At 40.3% G+C, this 14,324-nt stretch overlaps 1 protein-coding gene across 1 annotated transcript; it reads left to right on the forward strand.

Moving 5' to 3' along the window:
• Nucleotides 1–223: 223 nt before the first annotated feature.
• GJA1 (gap junction protein alpha 1) lies at nt 224–13,930 on the forward strand. The gene is made up of 2 exons (XM_045865466.3): nt 224–442; nt 10,999–13,930. Exon 2 carries the CDS (start codon nt 11,015–11,017, stop codon nt 12,161–12,163), a length of 1,149 nt encoding a protein of 382 aa, XP_045721422.1. The 5' UTR covers nt 224–442; nt 10,999–11,014; the 3' UTR covers nt 12,164–13,930.
• Nucleotides 13,931–14,324: the final 394 nt, after the last annotated feature.

A 14,324-nucleotide genomic window follows, 5' to 3' on the forward strand; every position in this document is an offset into this window, starting at 1 on the left:
CTATCTATAAAGAGTAGCTGCAAGTAGTGGCATTCACGTCTCGAATGCTATTCCATTTTTCTCGTCAGCAAATTTAAACTACAACTTGATCTCAACCTGGCTCTTCCTCTGAGCCTTTTCTCCCCCACCCTTCCACGGTCACCGGCCTCCTCCCCACTCTCCTCCCCGCCTTTCCTCTGCCCCTCCCCTTCTCCAGCCCCTCCTCCTCGTTGAGTCAGTGGCTTGAAACTTTTAAAAGCTCTGTGCTCCAATTAGAAAAAAGCTTTTACGAGGTATCAGCACTTTTCTTTCATTAGGGGGAAGGAGTGAAGAAAGTACCAAACAGCAGCAGACTTTTAAACTTTAAATAGACAGGTCTGAGTGCCTGAGCTTGCTTTTTCATTTTACTTCATCCTCCAAGGAGTTCAATTACTTGGCGTGCCTACTTCTTTTAAGAGAAAGAGTAAGTTAAAAAAACCCAAAAAAACCTTTACCTATTCGTTTCTATTTCTACACGTAAAAGTTTTCTAAAGTTTTAAAATGTGTTAAATGTAGCTTTGATATGATACTGTAAGTGGAATGATGTACTTGAAAATGTGTCTATAGTTTTACATTTAAAATTGAACGTTCAGTATTTTCTTAACTGTTGAAACGTTTCTAACAATAATGCAACAGGTAAAATAAGATCCAAACCTTTCCGATTAGAATAAAGCACCAGTTTACTGGATATTTGGTTCTTCATTTTAGAGTATAATTTTACTTTTTTGGGTAATCGATAATAGTCTAGGTGTTTTGTAACTGGGGTGGGGGGGGATGATTGGGGCCTGGGTTGGGGATTTGACTGACAACATCACAAAAAAATTAAAGTGCAAATTTGCTTAGCTTGCTTGCTATAGAGTTCTACACTTTGTGCTTTTTCATATGTAAATCCTGATTGATGTTCTATAGCTGTGCAAAGCAAACTTCTTAACAAAGTGCTTTGTTAAGACCTTGCGGTTACTTGACTTCCACGTGGTCCCTTCCTAGAATTTTCCCCAGTAAACAAAAAGATATAAAAATCAGAGTTGTAATATTGAGGTTTTTAAAGCGACAGTAAGTAGTTACTTTGTGTTAGCAACCACTATGGAAACATGAGACCCTCAGGAGAGCCACCTTTTTTACTCGACCACGTTGGCAATTCAGCAGATGAAATCCCTTGAATGGGTGGTGGTTACTTACAAAGCATTAGAAGGGAAGAAGAGACGTTTGGAACAGAAGTGAATGCCAGGGTGCATTTCCAAAACCGTCTCCTGAGACTGAAACTCTTAGAAAGAATATGAAACAAAATTTCTTAAACAGCGCCTTAGAGGGAGCTAGCCGTCCCCCACCCCTCCGACTCCTCTCCTGCCTGTCCGAACCTGTAACAGACTTCGGACCTGTAGGGCAGCTTCGGGTTGGAGTTGCTGGAGCGCTGCCTGTAGGCAGTGATTACGTTGATTTGTTATGTTAAACGGTTCACTTTCTTAAATGCTCTTGCTGGTAACACGCCTTCTGTTAGCCAGAAGTGCAGCCAAGCATTTTCGTGCCCGCTAAGGATTTTGTCTGTTCACACTTCACAGGCCAAAGTAATTAGTTTAAATTCTTGGTGCGACGCTGAGGTTTGAAGTATTTGCACCGGCGAATGCTGAAAAGCAAGGAAAAATGAAAGCTTATGCGGAGGCTGGGGCGGGGGGGCGGGGGGGGTGGGGGGGAGGGGGGGGCGCGGGGCGCCTCTGCCATCTTAGCATCCGTCGGGCTCGCCCCGGACTCCTGCGCTGCCCGACCGCGGGGTTTGTCGAGGTTTGCTACGTTTCCCTGAAATCCTTACTAGTCAAACCGGGCTCAAGTCCGCGGCCGCCACTGTAAAGAAAGGGGAGGGGGGGGAAAGGAGCAGGGGCAGATGGACTTGGTGCCAAATGGTAAAAGAAGAGCAAACGATTAATTTAATTAAACGTGTCAATCCAATTTACCTTCCCTCCCCCCTCCTTTTTTTTTCCTCTTAAACTTGTTGAATCCTACTGTGTAAACGTTGGTAAGGCAACCTGACTACCTTGGGAATTACCGTGCTTATACTGCACTTGTAACTCTCTTGGAAGTTCTCAAAAACTTCCCAAGAATGGGAGTGGGGAGCCGGGGGCGAGGAGGTGCCCGTAATGAAATAAGGGAAGAGCTAATGACGTGTCCAAAGGCAAATCAGTACAGAATTCGGAAACTCAAACCTTGAGTTCCGAGCAGCGGATTGCTCACACTATCCTCTTCGGCATCCAAATGTTTGCTGAGCTTGTCAGATAAAGTTTATCATAATCTCACCTTGACCAACCTCATACTCATCCTCACCCTGAGATGTGCCCGTGTTTCTCTTCAGAAGTGCAAAGTGGGGGTGGGAAAAGGAGAGCTATACATTGTTGGTAGCTTTGGGTTTATTTGGAGGTGGGTTTAATTTCTGTATCACCAACCAAGTTAGTAAGAAAAAGGTGCTTCCTCTCACCCTTTGAAAATTGGGCACACTTGATCACAGAGTGCCCCGTTGCAATGTGAACAATAGATTGAGATTTCTTAAAGAAGCCAAATTTTTATTTTTGTGCAAGGATTGTTGAAAATAAAAGCCTGTAGTAATGCAGAGACCTCATTAAATTAATTCCATCTCAAATAATGAAAAAACAAAAAAACCCCAACTGGTTAGGTAGAAAACACCTCTGGGGAAGGGTAATTTTTCCAGGTAGGCCAATTGACTGAAAATTATGGCAGGAGTAGGTTCTGTCCTGGCAGTGTGTATGTGTGATGCTTTGTACTTCCCAGAGTCAGAGTATAGCTGTCACTTGTCCTTTGCATGGAAAATGGCAGTAATAGTGTTGTGCGCCTACTTTCTTCACTGTTTAAACAGGTTCCACATTTTTCTAATGCCTTTTAGAGTTTATCACCACAGCTGCCATCCACTTGGTTTCTCACCCTTTACTGTATGATTGATTCCCACATTGCCGACCCTCTCTGGGAAACAAGGTTTCAAAGATACTCTGTAGCAAGCATCTAAAAGGGTGTGTTTGCAGATACTGAGAGTTGTTTTCTTAGATGTTTCCAATTCCTGCATAGAGAAGGATGGAAACTCATGATACAGTGCATTCCTTCCTTTCTTTTATAATATCCAGAGGTATCTCTTTGTATGAAGCCTCAGAGCCTTTTAATATATGATACCAGAGGGAAGGGAATGATAGGGAAGTCACCAGTGATTAATACTTTCTACTCCACCTTTCCTGTTGTTCTGACTTCCCTCCAAGATTCTTGGTTGTTTAAATAGATTGTTGAAGCTTATCCACAGACAGCAGTTCAGCTCTGGAGGGAGAAGTAGTTTAATTTAGTGCTTATCATTAAGGTCAATATGCAGTATAGGTAAGTCAAGTTTAAGAAAAAAATCCCCAGGATTTCTCCTTCATTGGGAGATTAATTGATTGTATATATTTTTTTGATCCTTGGGATAACTACCTAAAGTCTTCACTTAATCTGTCTAAATTCACCATTTGGCTATGTAGGTACATACTGTCTTTTGCCAAAATGAAAACACAAACCATGGTGAGATATGTATATCAATGGCTTTAGCCTTAAAATTTTCCGTAATCTTTATATCCAAATTTCCCTAGCTTTCTAATTAATTTCTAGAAAATATGTTTTATGGAATGCTTAAAATTCACAGTAATACAGAAATGGAGTGGTGGGTTTTTTTGTGTGTGTTTGTTTTTAGCAATTTCTGTGAGCCAGATATGTCCTATAGGATATGGCTCTTTTCATGATTTGGGGAAGATGCCTTCAAATACAAACAGACAGGCAGACATTCTTCAAGGTTTTTTTCTCCTTATCAACTGATAAAGGGTAAATTCTTCCTTCTCACAGATCTGTATGGGATTGCTAAAATAGCAATATTGTACTCATTACAAGAACATCTTGAAAACTAATTTTGATTACCGTTAGGAAAATGTTAATCATTTCCTAGTTGCTGTTTTGCTAAAGAAAATATTCCAAGATAATAAAATACATGAGCTGTATCTATATCTAAAGATCTTTTAAAGAATAATAACTAAACTTCATTGAGCTCTTAAAAGAGCTCCAAGTACATGAGTTATCTTATTCAGTGCTCACTGAAGAAAATAGACTGTTCTTAATCAATACACTTGTGAGCACCCTAATGGTGTGTTTACATGTTGAGAAAATAACCAGGCTATTCAATAAAAATAGTCAATTCGGAGGTGAGTGGAGGGGAACACCAAGAACTGACAGAAATTACGTTTTTTAAGCTCATCAGATCACAATAGAAGAACATGGCTTTTTGCCTGCGGCTTCTGGCTTAGGGTTTTTCTTCTAGCACCCATGAAGTGACCATGAGACACTTCTATTAGTGGGGGAGTTGAGTGGTAGCTGCAGAACTGGGGCGGGGTGTTGTCTCTCTTTGGTAGGCCTCATACTATCTTTGGAGTCCCTCACCCCTCAACATCCATCTCATCTCAATGTTCTGTGGACGTTGATGTAGATTGACTTATGTGATGAACAGGGGTAAGAACCAAGGAAAGAGGTTAGTCTCTCCCCACCCCACCCCTCGCCTACCCCCACCCCCCAAAAAAAACAAACCATGCAGTTCTATGCTGTGCATCATATGCCTGAGGAGATAAAATGGTATCATTCTTTATAGAGGAATCTAAGGATAATCGGGGAACCATGAGGCAGAATTGTAAATAGATGTTTAAATGGAGTAGGTTTGACACACCACAGAGTTAGGGTAACCGTCCAGGTATAAGGAAGCAAAAGGTTGTGTATTATTTGAACTGGGAATATTTGCCATGGTACCCGATTCAAATCACTTAGTTGCCTGCATAGACGACTACACCGAGATGTTCTGTTACCCAGGGTTGTTGTCAGCAATGCTTCAGAGCTCCAGGCCTACCTCAAGATTTGTCATCCTTGAAATAGAAACAAGTTTTAACAGGCCGTTTCTTCTATTGCGAGACACTCTGGTGTTACTTATTCTCAGCCGTGATTGCATCACATAGTACAGAGTGAGAATACTGCAGAATTGGGGGGATGACAGCACGCGGTGGTTATTTTAAAATCTTAACCTGTAACAACAGAATAGTAAGACTGAGTAAACATCTACGATACCTGACACAGTGCTGCAAGAATCCCAAATTACTCTGATGTCACGTAATAAATTCAAGAAGCTCTTTGTTAAAGAACCTTTTTTTTTTCTTACATCAGTCCTTACTGACTGCTCAGGAATCATTTGAAGCATGTTGTTTCAACAGACAGTTTTCTGTTTTAGCAATTATCACTTGAAAATTTAATGTCTGTATAACAGGAGATGCTGACAGTCCTTTTTTTGTTTGTTTGTTTGTTTTTTTACTATGAAAGTCCCTTTTTTATTTTTATTTTTTTTTTAAAGATTTTATTTATTTATTTGACAGAGAGAGAGGATACAAGTAGGCAGAGTGGCAAGCAGAGAGAGAGGGAGAAGCAGGCTCCCTGCCAAGCAGGGAGCCCGATGCGGGGCTCATCCTGGGATCATGACCTGAGCTGAAGGCAGACGCTTAACCGACTGAGCCACCCAGGCGCCCCAGAAAGTCCCATTTTTAATTAATTTGAAACTTCAGAAGTTTGGGAAATACATAAGAGGTAGTAAACAACACTGATGAATGGAACCTGGTGCCCTTTTTTTTTTTTTGGTACAGGCCTCCTTTAATTCATTTAATAGATAACTTATTTAGTATCTCTGACTCTTAAGTACTGTGGTTACCGCCGTGGACAAAGACACGCCCTCAAGGAGCTCACATTGTAGTGGAGGAAAGCAGGTAGTACTAAGTCCTTGCCATGGAGGGAGACAGACAACAAACAGGTAAATACATGTAATACGTCAAGTACAACTAAAGACCATTAAAAACAAAACAAAACAAAACAAGAACAGGACAAAGGGAATAGGAAGTGAGCGGACTAGAGGGCTGGCTGATGAAGTGAGACCAGAGTGGAGACCTACAGAAGTGAGGAAGTGAACCACAGAGATGGAGCTGAGCTTGAGTGTTCGTTCTTGAGGTTGGCTCTTGGAGGAGAATGGTTTAGCAAGCAGGGTGACTAGGCTAGTGACCTGAAACCTGAGGAGGTGATGATGGCCAAGATGGGGCTAGGAGCAGGGGTGGTGGAGGGATTCGTCAGTCTGGGTTTTGGAGGAAGATAAAGCCTATAGTATTTGCTGACAGAATGAATGTGGGTCATGCTAATTACGTGTAGATGTGAATATTACCAAGGAACCTCTTGGCCATTGTAACTGTCTTGACTGAGCCCCCTCAAAGACATTTACTGCAAGGGACAGGGGTTCTTCTAAAAGTTAAAGAAAAACATCAGGAGGTTTACATTTTAGCTTAGGGGCTTAAAATTTTTTTGGTTGTAGTATGTTAAAAACACAAAGCATTACACTTTTCCCCAGATAGATCTATTTAATGATTTTTTGAGGAACTTATATAGTCATTTTCTTACACATTTTTTAGCCCTCGTGATTTTATTTTTTCTTCATCTTCTCTTACGTGCTTACTTTCAGTCATAAAAAAGGTGATAGGTGTCACGTCTCATGTTGGTTTTTAACAATCCCATTTGCCATTTTTTTTTTTTTTTTTTTTAAAGATTTTATTTATTTATTTGACAGAGACAGAGACAGCGAGAGCAGGAACACAAGCAGGGGGAGTGGGAGAGGGAGAAGCAGGCTTCCTGCCAAGCAGGGAGCCCGATGCGGGACTTGATCCCAGGACCCTGGGATCATGACCTGAGCCGAAGGCAGTCGCTTAACCAACTGAGCCACCCAGGCGCCCTCCCATTTGCCATTTTTAAGTCCCTGCTCCAAGCTCATTACAGCTGTCATTTGGGAAATTCTTTAAAATTGAAATTAAAATATTTTCTAGTTTTCCTAACAATTCTTAGTATATTAATGACATGAAATGACTTGACTACAGCTTTGGCATGGTGATTTGCTCTGGCAAAAGGGACAGTCAAACGTATTTTAAAATTGAAGACTTATTTTCATTTTAAATAAGGTGTTTGAGTCCTTGTGGTCTTGGGGCGCATCAGGTGGAAGTGGAGTGACACAAGGTGGTGCCGTGAAGGGTGAGCTTCATTCCCAGGCGCCCAGTCAGCCTCTGCTCCTGATCCTGGGCCACCCCTTTTGCCTTTTTAGGTACTCTCTGTCCCTTTCTGCTTTCCTGGCATTTCCCAGTCCTAAATATTTTGAACAAGAGAGCACTGAAAATGTCAAGGAACACTTGGCTTGCCTGCTGGCCTGAAACTTCAGAATTACCTGGTGCATTTGTTTAAAAAAGAGAAAAGAGACAAACTAATATCCCAGCACTCTTCCCCCCACCCAAATCAGATTAGTCAGGCTGGTGAGTGCCAGGAATGTATGTTTTTAACAAATGCTACCAAATGATTATGTGGTGCGGTTCGGGGACCACTGCAGAAGTGGTCATGCTTGGATATCTGTGGCTTTTGGCCTCTAGTCTAGAGGGCCATAAAGAGCAAAGGAAAATGTGCCCTAATACGGTACACAGAGGACAGAAGAAGGATGCTCTACCTGCTGTCAAGCATTTGCATAACTCCTTAATGGAGACCTTATTCTACCTATAAAGTTCCAACCTGGGAACCTAGAGGTGGAGGCATGAATATATATGATGAACATTCAGCTGCCTCCACTGCTGTGCTTTTCTCATGTATCATATAAAAAATAGACCTGTCTTAATGCTGGTGAATATGAATGAGGGCTGTAGTGTGTAAATCAATGCCAGGGATTCTGTGAACATGTAATTATGCCTATTATTTATAAAAAGACATTAATTTTTTGACTAAGACTTGGAAAAATGACAATACTAATGGGGTTGGGGGGGTCAACTAGTTGATAGAACTTTTGACTCAGAACAAAGGGAACACCTACCCAGAAAAGGTAATATTTTTGTTACCTCTCCTTGAAAATCACAAGCATTATAAACCATCACATTAAATATTATCTGATGGTCTCTATGATAGTGGTAATGACTGGTTACAGGATACCAGGTGTCTAATTGGATAATTCATCTCATTCAGATGAAAGAGTATAACTCATTAATGCAAATGACAACCGTGTGGGTGCTTAAAGAAAAGACAACTTTGCAATTAAGTTGCTGGTGTATTAATAAAGAATACTACCTAGTGAACTGCTCAGTGACCCAATTCACATACTTTGGCACTGTGGGGCATTTTTGGGAACCTCAGAATTAGATGAAAGTCAAGTTTTATTTTCCATAGAATGTACCGAAGCTTAGTCATTAATTACCACAAGCATCTACATAATCCTATTTTAACTTTGAGCCTTGAATAATGATGAAACACTGACCAAAATGACTTCTCAGTATGCCCAGTAATATATCTAAACATGTTAAATTTGTCTTGAGCTCGATCACTGAGTGAATTTGATGAGATGTATGCAGACAGTTTATCATTTTAGAGTTGATTTCACCGTCCCACTTCCCTCCCGGCAGTTGGAGTATTGAGCAAAAGCAGATGACACTGGCAAAATATTGTAATTCTCTGCAAACAGAATTAAGGCCAATTTACACATCATCACATAGAAACTATCTACTGATAGAGCTCCAAAAATTCTGTTATGTTTGTTTGACCCTCATGGACTGTACTTCTTCATTCCCAGGGTAGTATTTTCTGTTAAATTGTAGGTTTTTTCTTTTACGTTGTCTCACCATCAAACTGTCCATCAAAGCTAAATTACTCCCTATCACTTTGAGCCTTCTTGACTCTTTAACTCTCTTTGTCAACCTTATAAGCCTTTGTTCTTTTTTTCCCTTTGTTCTTTTTTGACTGCTCTTTTCATACATCAGTTTCACTGTCTAACATGTCACTTCGGAATCTAAAATGGCCCTTCCCAAAATTAGAAGGGAAGCTCCCTTTTTTATGATCATTGGAAAAGCATTATTTCTGTGACCTGCCCACCCACCTCCCACTCTTCCCTTAGCATTCCTTGGCATCAGTCTTTGGGTTGCCATCAAAGACACCCATCAACTGCCAATTTAGATAGCTGGTACGTAGTTTCACTTTATGGATCAGCCATCTCTTTGTTCCATCCAGGAAATCCCAGGCCAGATTTCCATTTCATTTTTTCTGGCCCCTGTAGCCCAGAGGTCCAGGCATTAAACAGCAATGTAATGTTGCATGGTGGGGACAAGACTCCCTTGGATTTCATTTACTTCCTACAAGGAGAAGGTGGCTCATAATTGAATACCAGATGAGAAACTTTCATATTCAGATAATGAACATATTTCCAAGAAGCCTGTATAATCCTACTTTCAGTTGCACTATTTAAAATTTCATTACTAAGCTCCTGGAAAGTCTTTGCTTTGCTTGTTTTTGATTATTAAATAATCTTTGACCACTTCATCCTTTTTTTACTCTCCACTTAATACTCTCTGAAAATTAAACTATATTCTCTGTGCCTGCCACATGTAATGTCACTCATTTATTCCCAGCTCTCAGCCCTTGCTAAGATTGTATCAAAGCATGAAAACATTTCTAGCCTTAATCCAGCTTCACTATAATTTTAAAACCAGTGTGGTGCATTGGAAATCCTTAGCCTTGGGATCATAAGTCTCCTTGTGGCTCTACTGATAGTCAAATATTTCCTATACCTTTAAGAGCTCCACTTTCATCAGTTAAATGAACTATTGGCATTAGAAGTATAAATCGAATTAGCTAAATAACTTTTGAGATCCATGTCATCTCCACAGACTTTGGTCCATTTCTCATCCCCAGCAATGGGGAAGTCCTAGGCTTAAGATATCTAGGTATTGATAGAAAAGTTAAATCTAGTCTATAGGATAAGGGCCCAAAGCCTGATAAGGGAACTTGAAAGTATACAGCAATCAAAAGATGAAAAACCAATAATTTTTGCTAGAGATAACACTTTAAAATGGTGTCGTTCCCCACCACCACCCCGGCGCCCCTTTAGGCTATAATTAGTATTGTGACAAATTGAACTTCTACTTGAAATGTGATGTGCAGGGGTGCCTGGGTGGCTCAGTTGATTAGGCCTCTGGCTCTTGGTTTCAGCTATGGTCATGATCTCATGGGTGATGAGGTCAAGCCCCATGTGGAGCTCCACACACAGTGGGAGTCTGTTTGAAGATTCTTTCCCTCTGCTCCCCCAACTCACACGCACATGCACTCTCTCTCTAAAATAAAAAAAAAATTTTGTAAAAAAAGAAATATGATGTGCATTTAATCTTTGCTTGTTTTGAAAGTAGTTTCCTGCACATAATGACACATTATGTCAAAATGGTGTATTTTAGTACAGCATATTTTTCTCTGGGCAGAAGACAGACTTCTGAACCACATAAGTCACTGCTTAAGAAGAAACAGAAGTATAAATGACCATAATATAGAACATGCACAAAATACAATTGAAATAGCAAGGTGAAACAGGTCAGAGTATAATTAAGAATAAAATGCTATATAATAGGATTGAGGTTTGGAAACAGGTTGTGTGTGTTCATGGGTGTTCTTATCCCAGTTCTTAAACATCCATACTTTTTGAATACCATCCTTCAGCATTTTGCTTAGTCATGCATCCAGACACAAGCCTATCCGGCAAGAATTGTCCTCATTTATCAGATGGATAAAATAAGCAGAGGCACTTAGCATAGACAGTTGCTCAAGTCACATGGTTGAGCAAGTAACATATCTTTGCAAGTTAAGATTGCAATTTACTGGGCATGTCAGCTCTGTGTCTATGACTTACCATATCTCAAGAAAATTATGAGACTTGTTTGCAGGGGAAAACGGGACAGGAAGAGTTTGCACTTTTTTTTTTTTTTTGAAAAGTGATAGAAGGATATGAGACCTTTTGTAATATTTTGACCGTTGACTGGAAACAGCTGTACATTTTAACTAATAATTTCTAGTCCGTGATCATTTAGTTGTCTTCTTGTTTCTTTTCAGGTGGTGCCCAGGCAACATGGGTGACTGGAGTGCCTTAGGCAAACTCCTTGACAAGGTTCAAGCCTATTCTACCGCTGGAGGGAAGGTGTGGCTGTCTGTCCTTTTCATTTTCCGAATTCTGCTACTGGGGACAGCGGTTGAGTCGGCCTGGGGTGATGAGCAGTCTGCCTTTCGTTGTAACACTCAACAACCTGGTTGTGAAAATGTCTGCTATGACAAATCCTTCCCAATCTCTCATGTACGCTTCTGGGTCCTGCAGATCATATTTGTGTCTGTTCCCACACTCTTGTACCTGGCTCATGTGTTCTATGTGATGCGGAAGGAAGAGAAACTGAACAAGAAGGAGGAGGAACTCAAAGTTGCTCAAACGGATGGTGTCAACGTGGAAATGCACTTGAAGCAGATTGAAATAAAGAAGTTCAAGTATGGTATTGAAGAGCACGGCAAGGTGAAAATGCGAGGGGGCCTGCTGCGAACCTACATCATTAGTATCCTCTTCAAGTCTGTCTTTGAGGTGGCCTTCTTGCTGATCCAGTGGTACATCTATGGATTCAGCTTGAGTGCCGTTTACACTTGCAAAAGAGATCCCTGCCCTCATCAAGTAGACTGCTTCCTCTCTCGCCCCACGGAGAAAACCATCTTCATCATCTTCATGCTGGTGGTGTCCCTGGTGTCTCTTGCCTTGAACATCATTGAACTCTTCTATGTCTTCTTCAAGGGTGTTAAGGATCGCGTGAAGGGGAAGAGCGATCCTTACCATGCTAGCACTGGCCCACTGAGCCCCTCCAAAGAGTGTGGATCTCCGAAATATGCATATTTCAATGGCTGCTCCTCACCCACAGCTCCCCTCTCTCCCATGTCTCCTCCTGGGTACAAGCTGGTTACTGGAGACAGAAACAATTCTTCCTGCCGCAATTACAACAAACAAGCAAGTGAGCAAAACTGGGCTAATTACAGTGCAGAACAAAATCGAATGGGGCAGGCCGGAAGCACCATCTCCAACTCCCATGCACAGCCTTTTGATTTCCCTGATGACAACCAGAATTCTAAAAAACTAGCTACTGGGCATGAACTGCAACCACTAGCCATTGTGGACCAGCGGCCTTCCAGCAGAGCCAGCAGCCGTGCCAGCAGCCGACCTCGGCCTGATGACCTGGAGATCTAGAGCCAGGCTTGAGAGCATTGAGATTCCACTCAGTTGTGGAGAAGAGAAAAGGTGCTGTAGAAAGTGCACCTTAGGTGTTCATTTTGTTCCAGTGGAGGTGGTACTCAACAGCCTTTGTCATGAGGCTTAGAAAACACAAAGACATTAGAATACCTAGGTTCATTGGGGGTGTTTGGGATAGGTGGGTGGAGAGGGAGGGGCTAAGGGAGGTACAAGTTGGTATTTAATGTAGTGGATTCAAAGACCTTTAGTTCTAAATATAAGTTGCATTAGGTGATACATAGGTAAGGGCTTTTTCTCCCCCCCCCCCCCATACCCCCTAAGAATAGTTCTGTGTATGTGAAAGAGTGGGTGATATTTTTGGTTAAATACTTTTTTGTTTTACCATGAAACTGAAATAACTTTGGCCAGGAAACAATACTTCCTGGACATCTTGTTTCATTTTATCAAGAAAAAGTTGGAGGGTTGTCTTTAATGTCCCTGCTGAAACATTCCATTGTTAAAATTTGCACTTTGAAGGTAAGCGTTCTAGGCCTGACCCTCCAGGTGGCCGTGGACTTGTCATAGTATATTTTCTATTCTTGGTATCAGTTAAAGGTTCAGACAAGGCCCACAGAAGAAGACTTTCCATGCATTTTCCCCAAATATCAGTCAGTCATATGTACATTATTAATTTTTTTTTTACATCTACTTGCATCCTACTAATGCCATCACTTTTTCATCATTCCTCAACTACTGTTCACATTCATTTAATGGTTTCTGTAAACATTTTTAAAACAGTTGGGATGTCACTTAACATTTTTTGAATTAGAGTCAGGGAAGCAAGCCATGCTCAATATTTAACAATCACTTGTATGTGTATGTGTGTGGAAGAGTGTGTTTTATTTGTCATGTATTGGTACAAGCAGAGCAGTATAAACTCACAAACACAGATTTGAAAATAATGCAAACACAGTGTTCAAATTTGAGCCTTTCTCATGGATTTTGTGGTGTGGGCCAATATGGTGTTTACATTATATAATTCCTGCTGTGCAAGTAAAGCACACTTTTTTTTTCCCCTACGTGGTTTTTTTTCCCCCCCATGTATCCTATTGTGGATACTGGTTTTTGTTAATTGTGATTTTTTTCCCTTTTTTTTCCCCCCTCTTTTTTAGAATATAGCAGTAATGCTATTGCTGAAATGGATGATTTTCTTTTTCTGAAATGTAATCATGGATGCTTGAATGATAGAATTTTAGTACTGTAAACAGGCTGTAGTAATTAATGTGAGACACTTAGAAGAAATGCTTAGAGTGGGCTTTTAAGTGTGCCTAAATGAATTTTGCAGTTAACTGGTATTCTTGGTTTTGTCCTACTTAATACACATTAAGAACTTGTATTCTGTTATAAGTTAGGCAGTCTTTTGGAGTGACCAGCAACTTTGACGTTTGCACTAAGATTTTATTTGGAATGCAAGAGAGGTTGAAAGAGTTTCAGTAGTACACATGTAACTAATTTATTTGAAATATACCCTAAAGAAATCTACCAATTTCTTCAGATGCCTTTTTAAAACTCATCAGAGATGATTAGTGAAAATGCAGAGTATCATACTTTTCTTCTTGCATGTCAGCTACATAAACAGTTTTGTACAATGAAAAATATTAATTTGTTTGACATTCCATGTTAAACTACTGTCATGTTCAGCTTCATTGCATGTAATGTAGACCTAGTCCATCAGATGTGTTCTGGAGAGTGTTCTTTATTCAATAAAGTTTTAATTTAGTATAAGGATAGCCTCTATATCCTGTGTGATTTTTAAACCTTGTAGTACATCTGTTCACGATTTATCAAAGACATTTCCATCGGTTATGATGATTTAGGCAAATAAGATTCACAAGTTTCAGGAGTCTTTAAAACAATTATCATTAGTTAGGTTCAGTGCAACATTGATTATTAACATTTTTGGGTATTTGTTCAACTAAGAAGAAGATAAAGTACCCAAGTGTAGAATTTTGGATATAAGATTAATGAGATGCGTGATAAAGTTTAAAATAAGGTAATGCTAGGTAATTTAGCAGATCTCACATGACAGAAGTAAGCATAAAAAGATAAGGTTGATGGTATTTTAAAGCTGTGGAGCTTCCTGGAGATAATAAGAACAAAGTGTAAGTATGGTTATGCT

This window comes from Mirounga angustirostris, unplaced genomic scaffold, assembly GCF_029215605.1.
Source record: "Mirounga angustirostris isolate CCGP_5_RB_7025 unplaced genomic scaffold, mMirAng1.0.hap1 SCAF_8, whole genome shotgun sequence".
Lineage (NCBI taxonomy): Eukaryota > Metazoa > Chordata > Mammalia > Carnivora > Phocidae > Mirounga > Mirounga angustirostris.